Below are 23424 nucleotides of genomic sequence, written 5' to 3'. Positions count from 1 at the left end.
TGTGTGTGTGTGTGTTGACTAAGAAACGTACAGTGGTAGCCCATAAAATGTATACACTGTATTATATATGTACATAATAGAACAGAAATACGATCTCGCCAGAAGGAGAAACTAATGTATGCATGAGAGGATAGACTAAATTCTTAATTTCCATTCTCATTTCTGTGGGACATGCACACAGATCCCCTTAGTACATCGATCTTACGGATAGATATGCATGCATAATTATCGATGGCATAGATGGGGGGGACACGATACTTTTACGTGTGTGTGTTTGTGTACATTAAGGTTTGCTTAGAGTATCTGTAATTTACATACGCTTTATATGGAGCTACAGATTTAAACTCTTTTTTGTTTAACGTAATTAATTTCTCACTTCCTCTCTGCATCTCTCTTACTCGTTTACTCTTTCTCTCTGCATGCATATCGATTTTTATATATGTAAGTGTACATATGTATTTCCTTTCGTTTTTTGTTTTTTTTTTTGGTTGTAAGTCATACATTTAAAAGAAAATTCAAATTGTGGGAATCTGGTTTTGTTTTTTGTTTCATTTTCATTTTTGGTAACTTTAAAAGTTGTTTCGTTAATTGAGTTGCGAAATGAATTTTTGATTGATTTGATTGATAACTCCATATAAATATGTATATATGCCTCTCTCTCTCTCGATCCCTAGATCTCTCTGGGTGGATTTTGCCCATCCCAAAGTGTATCCCATTTTTTAGTTTGATTCTCGTTCTGCTCCAACACACCACATTTTAAAATGGAAGAGTTTTGCACATTTTTAGGCTGGCTTTACACAGATTGTGCAGATGCACAGATAAGTAGTACATGTGCTATATTATGTAACTACATTCATACGATATATGTGTGTCTGTGTTTGTGTGTACTTTACCGCATTAATCTAATCTGCTTGAATTGGCTTTGTTCTTTGTTGCTTGGTGTTTTGTTGCCTCTGGATTGCATCGTTTCCTAGTCGTAGTCATAGTCTATATATCTTCGCTTTCGCTCTTGGTTTCCAAAAAATTCGTTGTGTGGCTGCTCTTATGTAAACAGATATATCTCAAAAGAACAATGAAAGCCCGATCTGTTTCGTCTGTTTGTTGTATTTGGCTGATTGATGGATCGCTTTGGTGTTTTTCTTCCTTGTTTCCTTTGGTGCAACTCATGGGGGGAAGGGGGAGTGGTTGATTGGTTGATTGGTTGGTGGCGATTCATTTGTAAGATTGGTGGGGAGGTTCATCTTCATAGAGCTTTATATAATTTAGCTACAGATATCGATATTTTGGATATTTAGTTGTGTATCTGCATCCGGTATTTTGTATACATATATATAATATAGTTAACATGTATATATAACTGATCGGATCTGGTTACTTGATATATATGTATATTGATTACATGTGTAATCATCATATGTATATATATATTGTGTACATACATATATATGTGTGTATTGTATAAATAGACAGCGAATAGCGAACGTTATTATTTCTCAGACCCATTCATCCATAATAGTTCCAGCTGATTCTTTTGCTCCTGCTCCACATTCTCTTACACATCCATTTCAATTTCCATATCCATATCCATATCCATATCCACATCCTCAGCCTGATATCCTCCTCATCTCCTGTTGTCCCTGCTGCTCCTCCACGGCCATTGCATTAGTTTGTATTTGTATATTCTTTTTTGTTTTGTTTGTATTTAATATAACATACATTTATATATTCTGAATATATTTAGTTGGTGTTTTGTAGTTGCAGCTTTCTTTCTTGCACATCTCCTGTTGTTGTTTTTTGTGTGTTTTTTTTTAGTAGTTTTGGGGCCGACGGCCGCGTGGCTTGATCTTCTCCGATATTTGCCACATCTCCTCCTCGCCCATAAAGTCCTTGAAGTTCTCAAAGAACCGTATGATCCGCTCGTTCCGTCTAAACGGATACGCACTGCAAGGGGAGAGAAAGCGAAAAAAGTTAGTTAGTTTGGGACAATGGGGTTCAAGTACTTGTAATCGGACTCCTACCACTTCTTGAAACGCTTCATGTTCACAATGATGTTGTACTGCTGCCAGCGTTTGGAGAAATTGATGACACCCTTGGACAGATAGTCCTGGTTGCCCACATGTACAAACGTCAGATCCTGCAGGACCAGACCGCTACAAAGAACACACAAATGAGCACATTTCTCAGCTGAAAGGAAGAACAGGTGGGGGAGGGACTCACATATAGGGTATGCAGGGCGGATTGGTTTCGGCCAGGGCCTGGCGATAGGCCCGAAAACTGGAACTGGAATCGATGAGGGCGCAAAAGGAGCGCACCTCCTCTGTGATACTCTTCTGCCACTCCAATCTGTAACAGAAACGGAATTTATACATTCGGTCTCAAATGATGGACAAATGATTCATTTATGTACCTTCGAATGGGACCCGAATCGAGGGCCGAGAGCAGCGCCAGATACGAATTATAGTTGTTCATCTTACGCAGATGCTTCATGATTTTAATAAACTTATTCACATGCTTCTCCCGCTCCTTGGCGTCGTGCAGTCGCAGGATCTTGGAGCGAGCCCAGTAGGACATCTTGTTAAAGTGCTCGGTGAACTTGTTGAGATTGGGCGACTTCTCCTCGCACTGATCTTTGGCAAATAGTAATACTTCGGGTATCTCGATCTTCTGGAACAGCTCCGCATCCAGCAGCGTCATCTGCTCGGCAATGTCCAGGGACTTGAGGTCCAGCAGGCTGGGATGATTGCTGCTGCCGCTGCTCATGCTGCTGCTGCTATTACCGGACAGACCGCCACCGACGCCTCCACCGATGCCGACGCCAGCGGCTCCGCTGCTGGTTATGGTCCCGACCATCTCCAGATCGTTGACAAAGCCATACACCTTGGGCTCCTTGTAGAGCGTCACCTTCTCCACGAACTTGTTGCGCAGCAACTTGGCCAGATATAGCTGTCCGGAGCAGACCAGCTGGTAGACAAACTCCACCAGCAGGCTAAGCAGTTGGCTGGTGAGATCCGTAGATCTGCAATGGATAGATGGGCCTTCAGTAAATTCTTGAGGAGAAGATAACTGCGGCACTCGGATACTCACGTAAGATCATTGACAACCCGCACCAGCAGCGAGAAGGTCTCTTTGGCGGCCTTCTGCTTGTTATCCTGCACCTGGCAGAAGAAGTATGTGTAGCGATGGGTGAGCTTCTCGATCACATCGATCGGCTGGATGAAGGTGCGGAAGGTGGTGATGAACGCCTCGCTGAATGCTGCACGTGTGAAATGGACAGAGACAGAATGACAGACAAATGATGAGTTGGGGGGAGTTCGATGGTAACGAGGGTGCTTGACATGCTTCCGCTTGGCTTGCTGCGGATGTGGATGCCTACCATTGTCGGCGACCTTCTGGACTCGGCTCGCGTGCACAATGAGCGCGTCAATGTAGCCGCCCTTGACCTCTGGCCCGTCCTCCTCCTTTTTCTTGAGTATTAGATAGCGCGTTATATTGACCTCCTCCAGCATATTGATCACCGTCTCCACCTCGCCAGCATCCTGCTGTTTCTGCTGCTCCTGCTGCTTCTCGGCCTCTGACTCTGGGGTGACTCTCGACTCTTGTTCGTCATCGATCAGCTTGGGCGTATTTATGGGCTGCTGCTGCTGCTGTTCATGCTGATCCGCCGATGTTGTCGCTGCCACCGGCTCATCCGGCAGCTGATGCGAGTGGCAATAGAAGGTCTGACTCTCGCCTGCGCCCTCTCCATCGTCATCGCCATCGCCAGAGCTGACATTCACATTCTCATTGCTGTCGAGAACGAGGGAATCGTTATGCTCTTCACAGACAGTGGCCATACGGCTGTCTGGCCTCCCGCCGCCGGCTCCACCGCTCGATCCATTCTCGCACAGTGTCGGCTTTGGGCTGGGCGGCGGTGTGGTGACAATTATCGGCTGCAAAGAGGCCGCCGGCTTGCGCTGCTTGTAGTTCTTTGGCGGCAAGGCTGGTGGCGTCTCTAGCTCGGGCGACAGTTCCTTGCTCATCGGCATAATACTGCAAAGAATGAAAGAAAAACAAAGAATTGCTAAAGCTCCAATCTCTCAATGGACGTTGAGCCACTACTTACTTCATAGTCTGGCTGTGGGAGATATTCCGGCTGATGTTGCACGCATGCATCGTGTGTCGGTGCTGCTCGATGGAGCGGTTCGAGGCCGTGCAGATCTCCATGTAGGCCAGAACTGTGTGTGCGGTACGGAAGGAGGGTGAAAGGAAAACGGAATTAGTATTAAGTTGTGCCGGTAAAATTCCATGTCAAAAGTCGAACCAACAAAGCCGATCGATCGATCCCTGACGTTAGGTACACAAGGGAATCTATCTCACTTTTAAGGTCTCTGTGGATAGCTTAAATGTAGAAACAAGGCTAGCGAGTCTTTACTGCTGAGTGTGTATAAATTTCCCATAAACGAATAGGAACATATTTGTTCATAAACGAAAGACCAAGGGCTTATTTTTAGAGTATTTATATAATGAATGTACCTGTAAGTATTTGTACAGGGTTTTTTGAGGATTACCACACAGGTGGTTTAACGGTTAGGGAAGGTGGGTGGGCTGTCTATGTACATCTACAAACATCAAGGGATCGCAACATCACAACAAACAGTAAAACAATTCAAATACAGAAGCACAAAAGCACAGAACATCTGGGAAGCACACAACAGTGGGGTATACAGAGAATGAAGCAGAACGAAACGAAAGCAAAAATGGAACGGAAACAGGAAACAGTAACGTTAACTTCATGGGGGACCAATACGAAACACAAGGAATTTAAACCAAAATCATCATCCCCAGCGGCAGCAGAAGCAGTGTTGGGCAACAGCCGAAGTGTTGAGCAACAGCACCTGTTTTGAGAAGCCAGCAACGAACTCGAAATGCTTTCTGGATCCGCATTAAACCCACCACACATACAAGTCCCGTGTGAGTATTAATTGTTGTAGTTTGTAGGCATTCTTAGCCCTTTTAGGTTCATTTAAGCTTCAATTTTTTGCTATCATTATCTGCGGCATCGTTAATTAGTTAGATTTTCCAGGAATCCGCGCGTTACCAGCTTAGGCTAGCATTATATTGGATCACTTAATAGTGGCAAATCGTATCTTATCATTTACTTTGGTATTCGCTCAGCAGAAGAATTGAAAGCAATGAAAAAGCATTGCGAGTTCTTCAGGCTGCCAAAGCTGTTTATGATTTTAGTTTGGTTTTAGTTTTGATTTTGTTCTATTTCGTTTCTCAATTAGTTTTTTTGGGGTGTTTCTTTTGTTTTGATTTTTGTGTTTTGGTCCTCTAATAGCACACACAGACTTACCCGAAAATGCCACACTTTGAAACACTAGATGTTGGTTGGAACGATAATTTAGATGGGTTAGACTCTTAAGTACAACTATTTGGCAAATTTTCGTATCGTTTGCCTTACGTTTTGCGGTTGCGTTAGCGCTAACGGGCTTACGTTTAAATGTGCTATAAATAAAAGTGTGCCTTGAAAATCAAAAAACAAATCTCTCAACTCTCAACCACGGCTTGTTTTTTCTTTTCTTTCATGCTCTACGCGAAATGATATATGTTGTGGTATTGATTGATTGATTGATTGATTGATTGACTGATGGCAAATAGTTGTCTTTTTTGTTATGCGGTTCTGATTGTTGGCTTTTGATGTGGATGTATGATTTGTATGATCGATAAATGATCGATAACTAATCGGATTTTGATAATTTCTTGTTCCATGTTCCAATTGATCATTGAGGAACTTCTTTTTAAAATACCGATCGATAATCGCTTTGATGATAATTTAAACATCGAAAATGTTTGTTTTCTTGGCGGTATATGAGTATGGGTAGAGGCGTTTGTGTGTGTATGATTAACAAAACCCACAAGAAGAGACAACACAAAAAATGTCAAAACTCTTTTCCGAAACAAAAATTAAAATTTTGAAAAATTTAAACAATTTAATGAAATTTCCCCCCTTTATAAGGATGATGCTGATGATGAACCGTTAGACTAAGCACACACGCACACGCACAGCAACAACTGTATTACACTTACCGCTCGGCAAAGCCTGTGGAATGGCATTTACCCAGCGGCCGGTCAAAGGTCATGCGTACACGCACACAAAAAATACACAAACACACACACACACACACACGCACAAAGAGATGCAGAACCAAAGAAAAAGGAAAAGAAGAGGAAAACAAAAATGATAAATAATCGAATGGTACATTTAATCGAGAATGTGCAATCGATTCTGGCAACCGATACTTACTGTACTTCTTCTTCATGGGCAACGGCGGCGGCTCATCGAGATGCCTCTGATCGAAGGCGCTGCAACTGCCAGCCAAATGGTGGGGAGCACTGCGCGGCGGCTCAATCAGGCTGTGGTGCTTCGAGTGCCACTGGTGAAGCTGTTGCTGGTGGTGATGGTGCGGCGACAGTTGCCTCAGTTCTGCCACCTCTGCGGCACTGCTGCTGCTGCTGCTCGCTGCACCCTGACTCCAGTCCAGCTCGTCTAGGGCGCTTGATTCGTGACGCGTCAGCGTGCGTTGATGCGTAGTTGTTGTTGCCATTCCGGTTGCCGTCGCTACCGGTGTTGTCGTCTTGGGTGGCAGAGCGGGTGCTGCAGCCCCTGTTGTTGCTGCCGGATCCTGCTGCTCGCCACTGCTGTAGCTGCTCAGGGTGGTGGTGGTCATGCTACTGCTGCTGCTGCTGGAGATGTGCTGCTGCTGCTGCTGGCGCTGGCTGCTGTGGCTAACCGATTGGCTAATCTGCTGGTACTCGCTGCTGGACGCACTCGCTGTCGCCGACGCCGACTCACTGATACTGATCGCAATCTCCGAATTGCTGCTCGACGATTTGGCCGACGATTGTACGCTGTAGTCCGAGGAGCGTTTGGAGACGCTCTGCGTGGATGTGCGAAACGACTTCATTGACACGAAACCTGCCGCAGAAAAATGGACGAAAGAGATAGGGAAGCGAGTTAAGAACACGTGCATAGTGGCATATTGAATAAAGCAAAAAAACCAAGCAGGAAAAGCAAATATCAACGAATAAGTAAATAAACAGTTAGGACAAAATAGGAAGCAGAAAAAGAGTATAAGGACCTTCTGTTCAACGAATAAACAAAAAAAAAGCCTGATATCTCGGTAAACTCGTCATAAAGTTTGTATTGATTGTATAATTAATATTAATTTGAGTCTAACTATTTTCAGGAACTGGTACATTTCTTAAAATTTAAACGATATGAACAATTTCCTTCGAATTTCGTCGTTGCCACCTGATTTCTGTACGTCGTTAAGTTGGTTGCGCCTCAATATTTGGTGAAATGGGACCGTTACTTATGATATTTACACACATGACATTTTTATCACATTTGTATGAAATGATTTGGCAAAAATGGATCACATAAGCACCAAAAAGCACTGGGAAAGCCTTAAAGCACGGCAAAGGAAAAACGAAATATCTGAATAAATTATAAATAGGATAAATTATAATATTAAGACAGTTACAGAGATAGGTATAGAAAAATATGTACAAATGACATATGTATGTACAAAAGCATATAGAAGAGAGAAAAACGCCAGCAGGAGTAGCAGTTGCTTAGGGGCTTTAGAGAGCTATAGAGATGGTGCCAGTACCCGATTCGTTCGAATGACGATTGTTGGTGAGGGCTGCCGCCGCTGTGCGCAGTTCCGTGTTAGTTTCACCTCCACCTCCTGCACTTGGGCCTCCGGTTCCTGACAGCTGAGTCTGCGCATTGGCTGGTGCCATGGCTATGGTCATTTCCTGTGCAGCAGCGCTTGCGGACCCGGTGGCTTCTGTATGTGGAATATGTGGAATATGTGGGATGTGGTTAAGGGGGGGTTGTTGGGATGGAGACAGGAGAGAGAGAGGAGTAGAGGCCACCACTTGAGTTGAGAAGAATGTGTTTATGGATCAAGGGGGATCATCGATGGGATCCAATACTCACTGTAGCTAATCATCTTGTCTGCATCCTCTTCCATCAGCTTCAAGGGCTGCTTCAAATGCTGTTGCTGTTGGTGTTGTTGCGGATCCTCCTCCTCGCGAGAATGATTCAAAGCCGAGTCAAAGGAGCACTGGCTATTCTCATCCGGAGAACGGGAACGCACCGAGAGGCTAGAAGATGGAAGCCAACAATCAGTCAACAATCATAGGTCTGGTCTAGTCTGGTCTACTTACCGATCCACTCCGTAGTTCAGCAGCGAGATGTTGGAGCTGCAGTCCAGGTCCGAGTTGAGGCTGATGTTGTGCGACTGCGCATAGGGCAGCGGACTGGCCTGGTTCGATGTCGACGTGGATGAGGAGGAGCCACCGGGTGGCGCTTGTGGCTGGCTGCGTCGCTTGGGTGGCAATGGTGGGGGATTGCTGGCCCGATTAGGTAGCGGCGGCTTTGGCGGCGGACTCGTGTCGCGGAGTATGCTCTCGGTGCTGTGGGATCCCCGCATGGGATTCACATTCCGATGCTCCAGGCTAGCCCGCTCCTTCGGCGACAGGGCGATGTCCGGCAGGGAGGTGCGCTGGGCCACGGCCGCGTTCTCGACAGCGGAGATCCTCATGCTGGCCACGCCCGTGATACCGGTTCCGGGTACACCACCTACCGGTAGTATGCCGGCCCCGCCACCTGCGTTCGTACTGGATGCTGTGACAGCGCCCATAATCTCGGCTGCGGCTCCAATGCCACCCAGACCCGAAGAGCCGCTGTAGCGAAAGGTGCACTGATCCTGTTCCTTCAACTTACCCTGGGCCAGGGTAACGAGATTCTAAAGGGAATATACGAATGAACGAGTGGTTTAAATGTGAGCAATTTATGTTAGATGTTTGGTTAACATTTTCCCATCTTAAGCCCCACAAGGAATGTTTCTGCATCGCTGTATAAATTTCCCCTAAGCGAACAGACAAACATTCGACTAGAAATGAATTTATAAATTTGTATTAAATCGATAACACCACTTACCCTCACTGCATCCTCGAGTAGATCGATAACCTCGCGCACATTCTCGTTGCTGAGCGAGGGGCACTCTCCGCTCTCATCGGAGAGCATTACCTCGTCGCAGAGTTTGATGAGTTTGCCCAGGGATTGATAAACCTGCTGCGTGGCTGAGCTCATGATGGCACTGTTCTCATTCAGTGGGGTATACGTTTGAATAACTGAGGAAACAGAGATTGAAGAACCGAAAGATCATAGATTTTACGCTATTTTCTGCATGGATGAGGGAGTTTGATGCCTACCGGAATACATGCTGGCAATAGTCTCCAAGATGACCGTACCATTGCCGGGCAGCACCTCGAGCTTCTTCTTCAGAATAACGTCCCGAAAGTGCTTGAGGGCATTCGATATATCCTTGACGTGCGTCTCCAGCGTCTGTGTGGAGCGCTGCACCTCCTCATTGGAGGGTGGCGGCTTGACGCCAACGCCATGCTTTGTGCGCGGGCTGTGCGGTGAGTGGGAGCGACCCAGCGTGTTGTTGGTGGTGCGCATTAGGGATATCTTTTCGATCAGGTCGTCTTTAAAGGAGCGCGCCCGTCGTGCCAGCTTCGTTCCCTTGAGGCTGTTCTTATGACCCGATGATCCGGTCTGATTGCCGTGAGCGGCGCTCGGCGGTGCCGGTGGCACTCCGCCTCCGGCTCTCCCTCCTCCTTGATGCTGGTGGTGGTGAGTCGGCGGCGGCGGTGTGCATGCGACGGGCACTGAGGAGGCACTCGCGTAGCTGCCGCTATTGATGCTGTTGTTGCTGCTGCTGCTGCACCCACCACCAATGCCACCACCGCCCGGCGTGTTCGGAGAGCTGATGCTGCCGTCTGCAATGAAGCATTAACAAATAAATCAAAAAATGTTTTGGGCTGTGGAAATGCGAATAAAGTTTGCCATTAATTGATTGATTTGCCATTAATTCCCATTCATGCCGCAACTTTGATTAGCTTTTAGCTTCAATTCGGCAATAGAAATGGAAAGTCTTCTACAAACTTAACTCTTTTCCGACCAAGCAAGAGCAGCAGCTGTGCACCGAGATAGCATTCAGGGACATTTTTTTCCTACCCAACTGATTCAAATCATACTGCTTTCGTTTTAATCTTCATTCACATTTTCCCTATTGACTTCTCGTCAAAGTTGGAGAGAGTTGTGGGAGAACACCCCATCCCACTACTCCCATCCTTCAATTTCGCAAAATCCTTTACGGGAGGGGCCCTCTGTGAACCTACTACCATATAGTATACAATCTACTTTTGCAAGTTGGAAAAAAACGTTTGGCAAAATCGGTATTTTTTACCCCAGGGCTACCTCTAAATCCGGCCCTGCAGCTCTCTCTATTCTTTTTTGGATAATATTTGAATGGATTAACATGAACGTCCTTTCCTTACTATCTGTAGATCCTAATACTGAATTTTGTTCACTTACGTTCTCCCGCAGCAGAGTTAGGGGTAGCACTATTCTGGCACATGGGCATCACTGGCATCGATAGCGATGCTGCCAGACGTGGCAATTTTTTGTGCTTGCAACGTCTCTGGAATTTGATGTTATGCAGAGTGTGGCCGCTGTTGTTGTTGCTATCTCGCGGCATCCGTGATGCCCGATGCTGATCATTATCATCGTGATCATAATTATGATGATGATGCGGCGTCTGCTTAAGCGTGTACGAATAGAAATGCCAGCTATCGGCGACCGCACAATCGCTCAAAAAAGATTCATCAAACTGTGGCATTGCATAACAGCAAATAACAATAACACCAAAAATGGCAAATAACTAAATCAACACAAAAACCAACAGTCGCTCTGGACACAACTGAAACACAGCCACTAATCAAAACTAGACAACACTGAAACACAGCTGTAATCAACACTGAAACAAACAACATTAAGTTTGTTATTGCACAGGCAAATTCCACCGCCAATTCTACGACTTTCTTCCCGATCTTTTTTCATTCACTTTCAGGAGCAATTGTCTGTCCGGTGTGTGTGTCTCTTTTTCGATTGAATTAATCACAAAATAAAAATAAATGATTATATTTAGAGTCTAAATTTTAGACGCTGTCGATTTCGCGTTTGCTGTCGCGTCTCGTGCTGCTGTCGACGACTGGAAAGCGCTATGAACTATGAAAATCCGCAAAAACGGCAAAACGCGCCTCCCCAAACGCGGAGGTGTCCAACGGAGAATCGGCCAACAAACAGCAACAGCAACAGCAACAACTCTGGGGAGATCAATCGGACGGACCAAGCGAACGAACCGCTAGGCCAGCAGCAGAAAACAACAACAACAAAACCAGTGTCAAAAAGAGCATCAAATGGTACTTGCGCCCAGCCTCCCCCCGCCCAACAGACATACACTCACTCTCTCTCATCTAGCCATGCTCTCTCTCTCTCTTTCTCTCTCTCTCTCTCTCTGCCAATATCCATCGAGCAGCAGCGGCAGTGACTGAGCTGCGGGCAGCAACAGCCAAAACGACAATCAGCCAAAAAAAATTGCCCGCTGCCAATATGGAAGAATTTCATACACTTTTTATTTTGCATTTATCATGGTGTTTATTTAGAATGAGATTACTCCAAATTGTGTACAAAAGTAGACGCAAAGCAAAAATTTAGAAATTAAATTATTTTTTTGCAATCTCAGCCCGTTTTTATTTGAAAATCAAATATTCCGAGTGTTTATTTTACAATACCATGTGCCCGACTGGTTTTGGAAAATAACCATACTCTCTTCGGGTAAAGGGTATTGCTTAGCAAAACCCAACGGTTTGTCGCCGCTCTCTTGCTCTTTGCATGGATGGTTGATGCTGTTGCTACTGCTGCTGCACTCAGTGTTCTCCTACTTTTTCTTACTCTCCCACTGTCTTCCGCTCGCTCTTTCTTTCACTCTCTCTCTCTGTCTTGCTCTCTGTATTATCAATCAGCTGTGGGACGACACCTGAATGAGCTTCGTGGGGGAAGGGAGAGTACCGCTGAGTAAGGGGGCAGGTCGTGGCTGTTGGTTGTTGGATGGTGGCCTTTGGGCGGATTTCTTCAATTTGCAAGTGCCGCTCGTGACTTGCCTTGGAAATGAGGGGCACCAACTGAGTGCCGTAAATCGAAGGCGTCGCCAAAAACTAAAGCAAAACCGTAAAGACACCCACAACAACACAGATAAAAGTTAGAAATATAGAAAATACATACATATATCGACCTCTCACTCAGTGACAAGGTTAAGGCATATCCATTAGTGCATGACTTTGGAATTGGGCTTAATGTTAAGGTTAAGGGTAACTCCTTGGCATTTACAAAGCTCTCGTATGGCAAAGCAAAGCGTTTAAGAGTTGGAAGACCCCTTCAAAACCAAGTGATTTACAACATAGCAGAGATCCGAAACATATGAAGGTTGAGGATTGCTTAGGGATGCATAAGTCGATTGCATTTGCTTATCGGGGTTTGGCCTATCGGTACTCGGCAATCGAGGAGGCGGCAGGCTGATTCCCGCTATTCAGATATGGCTCGAATCGAGTTGATATTTCCTGCTTGAACGCCATATAAACATCCATGTGTACATACTCGTATGTAAGTCCCTGGTATGTCTCTGGCTGTGGCGGTCAAACACTTTTGGTTCTGATGATAACTTCCGGAATTGCGTATACCCCTGTATAATGCCTGAATAAATACCGCTTTTCATTTCATGTCCGAGGGATACTGCCTACCTACGATTACAGATGTGTAGAACTATTTCCGTAAAAAAAACATTTAATGCAGATCCCAAAACGACAGAACGGCAACAGTCACGTTCACCCAATTAATTTTTGGCACACGACAAGAAATGGGGAAACGGGGAGAGAAATCAGAAATCCAAAAGCCCCAAATCCGAAATGAGACAAACACGAACTCGATATGCCTGCTGGTAGTGCCATTGGCACTTCGGCATCGCTGCAATCGAGTCTCGCGAGTCGAGGAAATTGGATCAAGCAACGGGCCACAGAGAGTCCGCCCCGCGCCAGAGGAGCGGGTTGGACAAGTCGAACGAGAGGTGATTTCAATTCTGGTTATGGCCAAAAAGAAAACAAAAACAAAAATGAGACACCAACAAATTAATAGATAAAAGAATGCAGAAACTCCAGGTAGCTGGGTGCGGAAGCTTCAAATACCCTATTGAGGCCATTCAAAATTTAATCAAAATGAAATTCACTAAAATATAAATTTCGTTTCATGATTACTTTGAAAATTGAGACATTATTTTGCTTTAAATGATTTTAGATAGATTGGTAACAGATTTGGTATCAATGTGTTCTTTAAATTACTCTCCAGTACGAAATAACTCTCTCTTCACATCAGGTGAGGAATCAATCAACACAACTAAATCACCTTCCAGGTACCCGGGGTTAGGGTATGCAAAGCCACGATCTGGGCTAGGCGGATTTAAAGCGACTGTCAAATGGAGTAAGGCATGGCCCAGTCATATGGTCAACAGCGAGAGAGAGAGAGGGAGAGATAGAGAGGAGGGGAGGCAATCGGTGATGACACCAAATTGGTAATTGGCACAGCCAACGACGACGACGATGATAATGAAGATCATTCAAAACAACTCAGCTTCTTTATCCCCCCCGTATGCAAAGTCCTCCGGCGCTCTCTCTCTCTCTCTCTCAAAGCTTGACCAATATTTGTCTATCTCTCTTTCTTTTGCTTTTTCTGCTCTTCCCAAAAGAGAATAAAGCTTCAACCTGTTTAATGAGAGAGAGAGAGAGAGATCGTAGGCACCACAAGAGAGTAGGCTTATGAAAGGGAGAGCGAGGGAAAGAAAGGCATTACGTTTATAACTATGGCTATGAAAAGCCCTTTCAATAAATATATTTTTTTAGCTTCATTCGTGGCACCGTTCCTTAAAACAGTAAAGCAGCTCAAGACAGCTCATCAGAGAGAGTCACGAGAGAGCCAAATAGAGAGAGAGTTAGCGCATTTACGAAATAATCGCGAAATGTAAAACGAAAACAAAACAGAGACGGCAAACGGCAAACGGCAGAACGAGCAAAAATGTGAAAATGTTGAATGAATGAATGAACGAGCGCACAACAAACACCAAAAGCTACACACATACTCGTCTATATATATGAATGTATTGTGGAATGTTGTGTGTTGATTGCTGCTTGGAATGCCATGCTTTCTAACCGCCAGCCACGGCACGCCACTCCATGTTACAATCGCGATCGCAATAGTTCCTGGGCGCCCACCCCAGAAGGCGGCAGCAGATGTACCCCCAACGCAAACGTACCGTATGCGTAACTTCACATTTTGGTAATGAATGAGTGGAGGTGGGGAAGAGGCAATAAAAATAAAACAAAACAGTAAAACGACATGACATAATCTGTTGTCGACGCCAAAGAGCAACGAAGAGCCCACAACTGCGAGAGAAGAGTGACGGATTCATTCAAATTTTTGTCATTAACAGACAGAGTAGAGCCCGCGAAATGATAGAAAGAGACTTTCAATTACTTTCCACCATTAGGGTTCTTGACCCTAAAACGAGATCGAATCGATTGATTTGTACAAAGAATTATCAACCTCTTTATTTCATATTTCAATGTACAATGATTTTCTGTAGCTATTCATGAAATCGAAACACGCGCATGGAACGAAACTCGTGAGGGAATGGGAAAACTTGAACATTCTCAATATTTTAGAACCCCCACCCGTTTATAGATATTTTTGGAAACGCAGAAACATTCCTTAGAACTAATATAACAGGACAAGTTGGTAAGATTTGCCGCAAACAGCGCTAAAGAAACGAAACACACTCCTCACGAGAAGTGCAACGCCGAAAAATACAAGCGTAACAAACAGAACCGTACACGTTTTCGGAATCAGTGCGATTGGGGGAGGGGAACGGCGGATTCTGTGTTCCCCCATGGTTGTGTGACTGTGTGTGTGCGTGGGATGACTGACTGTGCATTCATCGGAGAGTTGTCTGCCCCGGTGTGCCCTTGCCCTTGCGCCATGCCGGGCAGGAGGCGACGAGGCATGATGACGTCACACAGCACAGGTGCTGTCATCGGACAAGCATTTTGACCGCCCTTGGCACAAACCCCTCCCCAATTCCTCATACAACATTGAAAACAAACATGAAATAAATAAAATTTAAATACAATTTGAACATACATACATACATGCATCTCTATGTATGGATATGTATGCACTGAATTGTTGAATTATACATCATCATATTTATATTATTGCTTATTGCTTATTTTGGCAATTTGGTTGCCTGTCGATTACTCACACGAGAATCGTTTGTTGTTCGTTCGACGATTCGTTTTTCTTTTTTCTTTTTTCTTTTCTGGTTAGCACTCTCTCCCCTCTCTCTTTTTCTTCGTTTGTTGTTCTTTCACTTTTTCCTTTCAGTTCTTTCACTTTTGATGCTCCTCGATTTTTCTCTATCTTTTTTCTTTTGTTCATTCACCTTTTCTTATGTTTTCTTTGGTTTGTTCAAGTTTGTTTTTGTTGGTCTCTCTCTAACACTTAAAAAAATTATATTCTCTAATTTTACGTTTGTTTTTTAAACTTTTTTTATCAGTCGTTTCTTATAGCACTTCCACGTTCTACGGCAGCGACTGGAGAATGGAGGCTCGTCTTGCTCCGAATCTCAATTTTCCTAACCCTTTTCTTCTCTATATTTTGGTTGATTTGAATTTATTTTCACTCGTTCTCACAGAGAGGTTGCCCATGCAAGAAAAGTGCTTCCTTCCTTCCGTCCGTGTGTGCGCCCGGCAACGGTTAGATAACTTTTGAGGCAGCAGCAGCAGCTCGTCGTCATAATTAATAATGCGCTATAAACAACAGACAGAACAACAGCAACAAAAGAAGGAGAGAACACAACTCAACTCTTGTCGCAGCGAAAACGAAAACGAAACTACATTTTGGGCATGAGGCATATTTTATGCCTCCTCATCAACGCCTCCTAGCCTCCTCCTTCTCTTCCACCATCGTGACAGCGGCTCTGGTGGAGAAGTGAAGTGAAGAGAAGCCACCAAGTCCATTGAGAATGGGAAGCAATGGGCGATGACGGTGACGATGGGCGACGATGACGACCATCGTGACTCCCGATGCGTGCGTCTATCTCTGTTTGTGTGGGTGTGTAAGCTTCTACAGAGAGAGCGGGAGAGAGAGATGTGGTGCGTGGGTTTGCGAGGGGAGTGGTATATACGTCATCCACTATTCTGCAACGCACCAGATGTACGTTCGTGCGACCACAAATGTAGATAACAATGGAGCATTGGAGGACTGCAGAGCTCCCATGATGAAAAGGAATTGGAAATAGAAGAGTAATGCTCCAAGACCTAATTCGAGAATGTCCGAGAATCCTGGATCGTAATACATGGCGAGTGCATAACGAGATGACATTGATGCATTGATGTAAGGAAGTTTAGTCGCTGTTTGGGTTTCCCAAGTTCAAAAATGGTTCAACAGCAGGGTTTACCCTTTTAATTAAATATTTTTGATGCATCATGTACGAGTATTTACTATGAATTCCATTCAATAAAATCTTCTACACTCTCTTTCACTTTCAGTCCATCTAAACTAGATACGAATGAAAACCTGCGCATCGAACGAGCCAACAAACGAGATACCTTTTGAATCAGTCAGGTGGTCGCTAGGTTGGTCGTTGGGTGGAGGGGGGGGTCTATAAAATGCCATACAATACGAGGCATAACTGTCCAAAAGACACGCTTCAGATGGCGGCAGACGGCAAGAAAGAAGAGACAACACACAGAGTGAAAGAATGAATGAATGAAAGTTTTGCACCCAAAGTAAACTCCAGTAAATTCCACTGCCCGTATAGAAGACCCCCCCCCTCATTACATTACCAACCCAAGAGGCGGAGGCACAAAAGGCAGAGCCACAGATAGGGTCATGTCCGCGGGGAGGTATACAGTTATGACATATGAAAATGAAATGAAATCTATGTATGTGTAGGAAAGCAAGAGTGCAGAATGTGGCAATTGTGTAAGTGAAAATCACAAAGCGGTTTAAAGAAGTCCACAATCGAGGCGACACAACACAGATCACACACACTCCACGCACACTCTCCATCGGAGCGAGAGAGGGAAAGCGCCGCCATGTCATACGTGACCACAGAGCGCACTACGACAATGGCTAGAGGTAGAGCGCAACCGCACAGACATTCAGATTTCACTTGGGCGCCACTCCAATATCTCTGCATGACCTGCAAACGTAACAGGAAACAGCAGTGGGCGGTACGGCACGGCACGGCATACACCAACATTAACCACAACAACTATTAACCGCAGTACTTAAATATTTATCAAATATTGAACTCGTATAACCCCCCCGTGCTCCACCAGAAACGCAACACGCGAATTTCCTGTACAAATTATCCATAAACGCATGAATCATAATGGAACATTTTAAAGATATTCTCTTCTCGTAGCTAATCAATGCGATTTGTGACTCGACTTCATACATTTCTCTCATGCGATAGGAACTGAGAATTGGGATTCCCGTGCTACCGTGAATGTTCCTGTGGGCATGGAATTCCTATTCATATGGAGACAGTGGTGCCTTAGAGTTCATCTATTCTGATGCAACTTAAAATATAATAGATGCATTATATTCACCCCCGCCCCCACCAATCTCACACACACACACACACACACATAGAGAGAGAAAAGGTCGAAGGTGTCTTGGGGGTTTGAGTGGGGGCAAAGGTTACGGTCGGAAGGAAGCGAAACGATTGCCAATGAAATGGAGCCAATTCCCAGAACTCTTGACAAACGACCACACCCCCAAGAGGGGTGGGGACATTGGACATTTGAGTATCCTCGAAAATGGAAATGTGTGCCATCCATTCATATTCTCGTGATAGGCCACACAATTGAGTGCATTGCTGCCGCTGCTACTTCCAAATCAAGTTTCGTATTTTGCGTTTTGTTCATTTTTTCATGTGAAAGGGAAAGACGGGACAGACAGAAAGGACTGTCCTTGTTTCCGATTGTGAGGCAAATTGTCTGATGGTCTGCCTCCGCTCATCCTCTACCTCCATCAATCGCTTTTGACAAAAGCTCGATATTTGAATGCTATTCCGTGGAGCGGTGGTCGCACAAAAGGTATAGAAGATGAGAGATGGACGAGGCGGACATTTAATATTCATTTACATCCGAAAGTGACGACAAGTGACTGGCAACAGGTGACTCGACAGATAGACAGACAGACGGACAGACCGTGTTAGAAAGTGCAGTGAAAGCCAAGGCAAAAATTGTTCAATCAACAACAATTAAACAAAACCCTTTTCATGTCCACACACAGAAACACACGACACAATGCCATGCCATGCCCCTCTGCCCAACCTTTCCCCATTTACATTTACATTTTCATCTGCTATTTAAAGAGAACGGAGAACAGAGAAGAGAAGGGGCCAAAATTGAGAGAGGCCAAGAGATCACAATTGGAGATGGAACGAGGGAACACGAAACACTGATCGGATCCCACATTTATTTTAAATGATTATGAAGATGTGTCCACACGTCCATCTGGTTAATAGAGTAATCCCAGAAATTCCAACAATGTACGGTGCTGGGCATGACATGTGTTTGTTGACATTAGACATGAACCAGAGCGATTAGATTAGATACGAGATGGAAAAGGAAGATAAAATGCGAACATGAGAGCTTTTTTCGCAAACGCATGTTATCGATAGCACCAACACGGTCCCTGCCGGACCGGAAGGGGAATCCTCTCATCCCTCAAGCGTAAGAGCTGTTTTTGGCCTTTTCAATCGTTTCAATTATAAACATTCGAGAATCATTGAACCCCCTGCTACAAGCAATAAATTTAGCAATAAATGCAATTGCATTTGCCTCTTCACTGCATTTATTTTTTACTGTATCACTCTGCGGGAACGTCAGTTCCTTGAATTTGGGAATGAATATGTGAGCCGTAAAACCTTATCGCAGAGTGTCGCAGATGGTACATTCATGTGTACTTACGTATAAACTCATTCATTGGATTTATTGTTGCTTACATACAAGTAAACCCTTGCCGATCAATATTACTAATATTCCCCAATAATTAGCAAGCTTAAATGTGGGGGAACGAATACTAATAATATGCCCCGATCATTATCAATCTTATATGTAGGGAAACAGTCGGGAATAGACATCGCGTAATCGCGAATGGTAGTCATTGCATTCCACAATCTAAACAGAGTGGGTACCACTCTTATCCTATTCTCATTTTCCCGCCTTATCACACCTCAAGGTCATTCAAAAATCTAGACTTGTTTTCTCAGTAGATATGGGAACTCTTGCACTTTTGCACACTTGTAAATAGGTTGATATTATCTACTGATTAAAATAGCTTTCCACCTGCAAACATACATATGTATATAAATGTACATACTCATACTGATGTTTCCTCCTCCGCCACCATGTATACTCTGATCGGTGGGGGTGGTGGCGGGTGTACCGGGATTAGATGTATCCAGTATGGCAGCATCATCGGCACTCGCTGCCCGATTGAAGGGCCTCGGCCTGCGGTTTTTGAAGCGCAAACGAAGCTCTGTATTGAGAACACGCATTGCGGTAAATTTTATTCCTTCCACTCTTCTTCCGTTTATTCCTTCTCTCTCTGTATCCCTTGGTTTTTTTGTTGTTGTTATTATTTGTATTTTTGTTGTGCAATCAATTTGTGGGTCGGGAAACTGGAGCAAACGCTTCAACGATTCTCCCGCTGTTCGGGAATCTGTATCTGTATCGATATCATTGATCTATTGCACACACACACAGAAACGCGCCACAAAAAAACAATTGAACCGCACACTCCCTTTTTATTGGCAGGGGAGCAGGAAAAGGGCGACGGTGATCCCCAGAGAGAGAGAGAGAGAGATATTGCTTTTATGATATCACTTTTTGGGGCGGGTCACGAGCGTGCCATACGAGCGGGGGGCTGCTTCGTTTGGGTTACGGCTGTTCGGTGTGGGGAGCGGAACGTACGGAACAGAACGGAGCAGAGCGGAGCGTACCGTTGATGAGAAAATTTCGCGTGCGACTGAATCAACCAGCGGCCACAGACCAGACCCCAGCTCCGACTCGTCAAACGGTAAGCGATGAGCGCTTACTGCGCTACTATAGCGTGAGCGCCATCGTCAGGGGTAAGGGGGAGAGCGGCATAACTTTTACAAATCTAATTGGGCTGAGGCAGGGCAGCAGCAGAAGCAGCTGCTGGGACCACCCGATGAGTACAAAGTGCTACTCTTGGAGTCAAACTTAGCGACTATCATGAGAGCACCTTCACCTTACTATTAATAAACCTTGGGACTGCCCAACATTTGCACTTTCAAATGAACTTTTGCTCAATAAATACATACAAATGTACACATGTGTTTGTGGAGAGAGCAGCGAGAGAGAGAGAGAGAGAGAGAGAGAGAGGGAGAGAGCTTCGGCTCTGCGCCATTATCTATCAAAAGCGCTGACCGCTTATCAAATTAACGCGCAAATAAAACACGGACTTTTCTTGTCTAAGATCTAGAATTCACACAAAAACAGAGACAAAGAAATGTCCACACAGGCCTTTTTATTTGCAAATGCAGAATATCGAATAAATATTATCCCGAATCATTTATTGATCACCAAAAATATTGACAACTACCAGACACCCTGCGCTTCCTGCGGCACTTATTGGAAGGAAAAAAGATCTTGTTGCAAATTCGATAAGGTTAAATTCTCCGAAAATACATTTTTGTTTACTAAGCATATTTAATATAAATTTATTTTAGAGTTCGAAAATAAATTATACAAAAAATTTAGTTGTTCTCGCTGCCAAAAAATATTTGATGAATGGCAGTACACATGAACATGAATGGACATTTATTATGTTACGTTAAGACAGACAATTGTATTCAGGAATAGATGGGCTACCGTATACAATACAATGTATGTACATATTTAATTATTGTTCTGGAAAATATTTAAATATTTCTTTGGTTACCAGAGAAGAACCAAAATATGCATAAAACCAGCATACCCTTTTGCCTTGTTCGAGCAATAGGTGTAATGATGCAACAGGATTAAACCGCTGGGCAACTGTTAAAGGTGGAACAAATACATATGCATATGCACAAATGTATGTATGCACATAATTGTGCTGTATATCCATCGCACTTGCACCCACACATTTGCAATGCAGTTGGAAATCACTTTTCACTTTATATTTGAATTCCACATCCATCTGCCGGAGCAGGGGCATTAGGGGAATGCATTTAGAATGAAAACGGAATGGTGGGTGGAGAGGAATGGAACGGAACGGAGTGGGAGGGCAGGGTAGGTCGAAGAGGAAGTGGAGAGAAATTTCAAATTCCTTCTTGTTTTTGTTGCTCTCCAATTTTCAACACTTCTTTGGAGAGGGAAAGAGGCGGAGGAAGCCTTCCCAGGGGGAGCAAGTAGCAGTAACGCAGCAGCAACAGCGGAGGCAGCGACTGCGACTGCAGCGTCGATGTGGACGTTGGTGGATGCTAAAAATAGACTTGTTGACAGCTCCCGAAACGCACAGCAGCCGTGGGAGTAGCTGCAGAAAGGGAATATGGATGCGTTCCTTAGGATTAGCTTGGACCATGCATACTATCGATGGATTTTACTATAGGGATACTATACGGATTGGGATAACTCTGAGCGCACCCATATATACACAAACACGCACACACAGACAGAGTGAAAAGAGAGTGAGAGCGAGCTAAGAAAAACAGCAAATCCCTTAAAACCGCCTCTAACCATCCCTCTTCCACCCACACACAAACACACACATACCATTCAATTGTTTTCTCGATTTCATTTAAGGTTATAACAATTGTTTCTATCATTGTCGGCAAAAGGGCAGAAGGGTGGTGGGGCCAGAGGAAGGGGTAGCGGGCTTTTGCGGAGGCGGGGCTGTTAGAAAAACAATTGTACTCACCAATTTTTTGCAGTAAATTCATTTTATCCGATTTGGTGTTTTTGGTGTTGGTTCTTGCCTTTGCATTGAATAGGTTTGGCCAGGGCCAGGGGCCCGCGCCCGAGCCAGAGAGGAGGACCTCTCCTCCACTGGAGCTGGGGATTGCAGTTGCAGCTGAAGCCGGAGATGTAGTTGCACTTTTAATGTTACGGCGGAGACCGGAGGCTGGATGAGCCTTACCGTTGCCGTGTCCGTTCTTCTTCTGCTTCTCTGCAGCCGCCGCACACGAAATTTGTACCCACACATACACATTCACATGGAGGCACACACACGAACTGGCCTGGCACTGGCACTGGCATACGCTTGCTCGCTCTCACTCTCTCTTTCTCTCTGTCCCGTAGCCGCGACGCTCTTCTGTTTACGATCCTATCTATATCTGCGTATATAATCAACGTTATCAAATAACGAGGTGCTGCACAGATGCCTCCTCGTTGTTTCTCGCGCACAACGTTAACATTGCAATCAAGTTAATTCAATTTGATTTAATCAAAAAAATATACAAAAAAAATAACAATACAGCTCTGAAGACAGAAAATAATACGCACCAGTGTGGCCGCGGATTTATCGATAAGATATACCGAAATATGCCTTTTCATTTTCAAAATACATACTCCGTATATATACCGATACAAATCATTTCGCTGACTTGTCATATTCGATTCAATATTACAAGATACTTAGATCTCTCGCATCGAAATTTAATTTTATTCGATTAATGAATCAATTTCCAACAAGATGGGATAAGTTTGAAGACGCGGTTTGATAAGGTTTGAAGAAAGGTTTAGGCAACAAAGTTCAACAAAAACGCTATGGTTTTGGTTCATGGTAACTACACGGTAACTACAAATTTGCTACATATGGTTGGTTTATAATCTGGATACTGTTTTTGCACAACATACTAAAAATATAAAATATAATATATACATAAATATATATATATATAAATATAAAATATAAAATCGTTCATTGGAGATTTGATGAAAAACATTTCTAGTATTTGGTATTATGTCCCATTCGAAACACCAATTTGCTCTTTCCCTACTCATTTTTTCGTTTCTAATTTGCAACATTCTACTACAATTTTCCAGCAACATTCTAGCGAAACCAGGGCTGGATTTGGTCTTAAATACCGAAATATACCTCAATACTCAGAGCACATACCAGATACAAAAACAAGCGCGCAATGATTATTCAAATTTCATGTATGTATTATGTACTTCATATAAACTTATATCAATACATATTACCCTAACTATACCACACTCGGGATACGAATCAATTTTCCATTTCAATTTATTGCATTTTTTTGGAAAAATGTCAGCATCATGGGCTGCTTCGCATCCTAAATAATAATCAATGTTCCAATCTTGTGGAACATCGTTCATCAATTGGATTAAATTATATGTTCAGGGCTGAGACTTTCAGCTTGCTCTGAA

At 44.1% G+C, this 23424-nt stretch overlaps 1 protein-coding gene across 9 annotated transcripts; it reads right to left on the bottom strand.

Annotated features, from left to right (window-relative positions):
* Positions 1–475: 475 nt before the first annotated feature.
* Positions 476–22517, bottom strand: LOC117588326 (guanine nucleotide-releasing factor 2). 9 transcript variants are annotated; one of them, XM_034279528.1, is made up of 15 exons: positions 21950–22517; positions 9268–9837; positions 8993–9186; positions 8218–8798; positions 7988–8154; positions 7656–7835; positions 6287–6958; positions 5336–5359; positions 4103–4214; positions 3374–4029; positions 3085–3253; positions 2408–3016; positions 2218–2343; positions 2019–2150; positions 476–1941 (listed from the first exon to the last, which is right to left on the bottom strand). In XM_034279528.1, exons 1-15 carry the CDS (start codon positions 21969–21971, stop codon positions 1809–1811), a joined length of 4347 nt encoding a protein of 1448 aa, XP_034135419.1. In that variant the 5' UTR covers positions 21972–22517; the 3' UTR covers positions 476–1808. The 9 variants fall into 9 exon arrangements, with proteins under 9 accessions (XP_034135419.1, XP_034135416.1, XP_034135422.1 ...); XM_034279525.1 differs by lacking the exon at positions 21950–22517 and adding an exon at positions 19403–19792; XM_034279531.1 differs by lacking the exon at positions 21950–22517 and adding an exon at positions 15267–15282.
* Between the last annotated feature and the right edge of the window lie 907 nt (positions 22518–23424).

Source organism: Drosophila guanche, unplaced genomic scaffold (genome assembly GCF_900245975.1).
Source record: "Drosophila guanche unplaced genomic scaffold, DGUA_6, whole genome shotgun sequence".
NCBI lineage: Eukaryota > Metazoa > Arthropoda > Insecta > Diptera > Drosophilidae > Drosophila > Drosophila guanche.
This window is presented reverse-complemented; position numbering and strand designations above follow the sequence as displayed.

Bases quoted from the DNA above. Each gene is read 5' to 3' on its own strand.
- LOC117588326 (XM_034279522.1), bottom strand. From the start codon at position 10,739: ATGCCACAGTTTGATGAATCTTTTTTGAGCGATTGTGCGGTCGCCGAT. The intron at 6,959-7,655 runs GTACTGGCACCA...TTTCTGCGGCAG, and splicing joins TCGTCATTCGAACGAATCGG to GTTTCGTGTCAATGAAGTCG. The intron at 3,254-3,373 runs GTAGGCATCCAC...TCACACGTGCAG, and splicing joins CCAGAAGGTCGCCGACAATG to CATTCAGCGAGGCGTTCATC.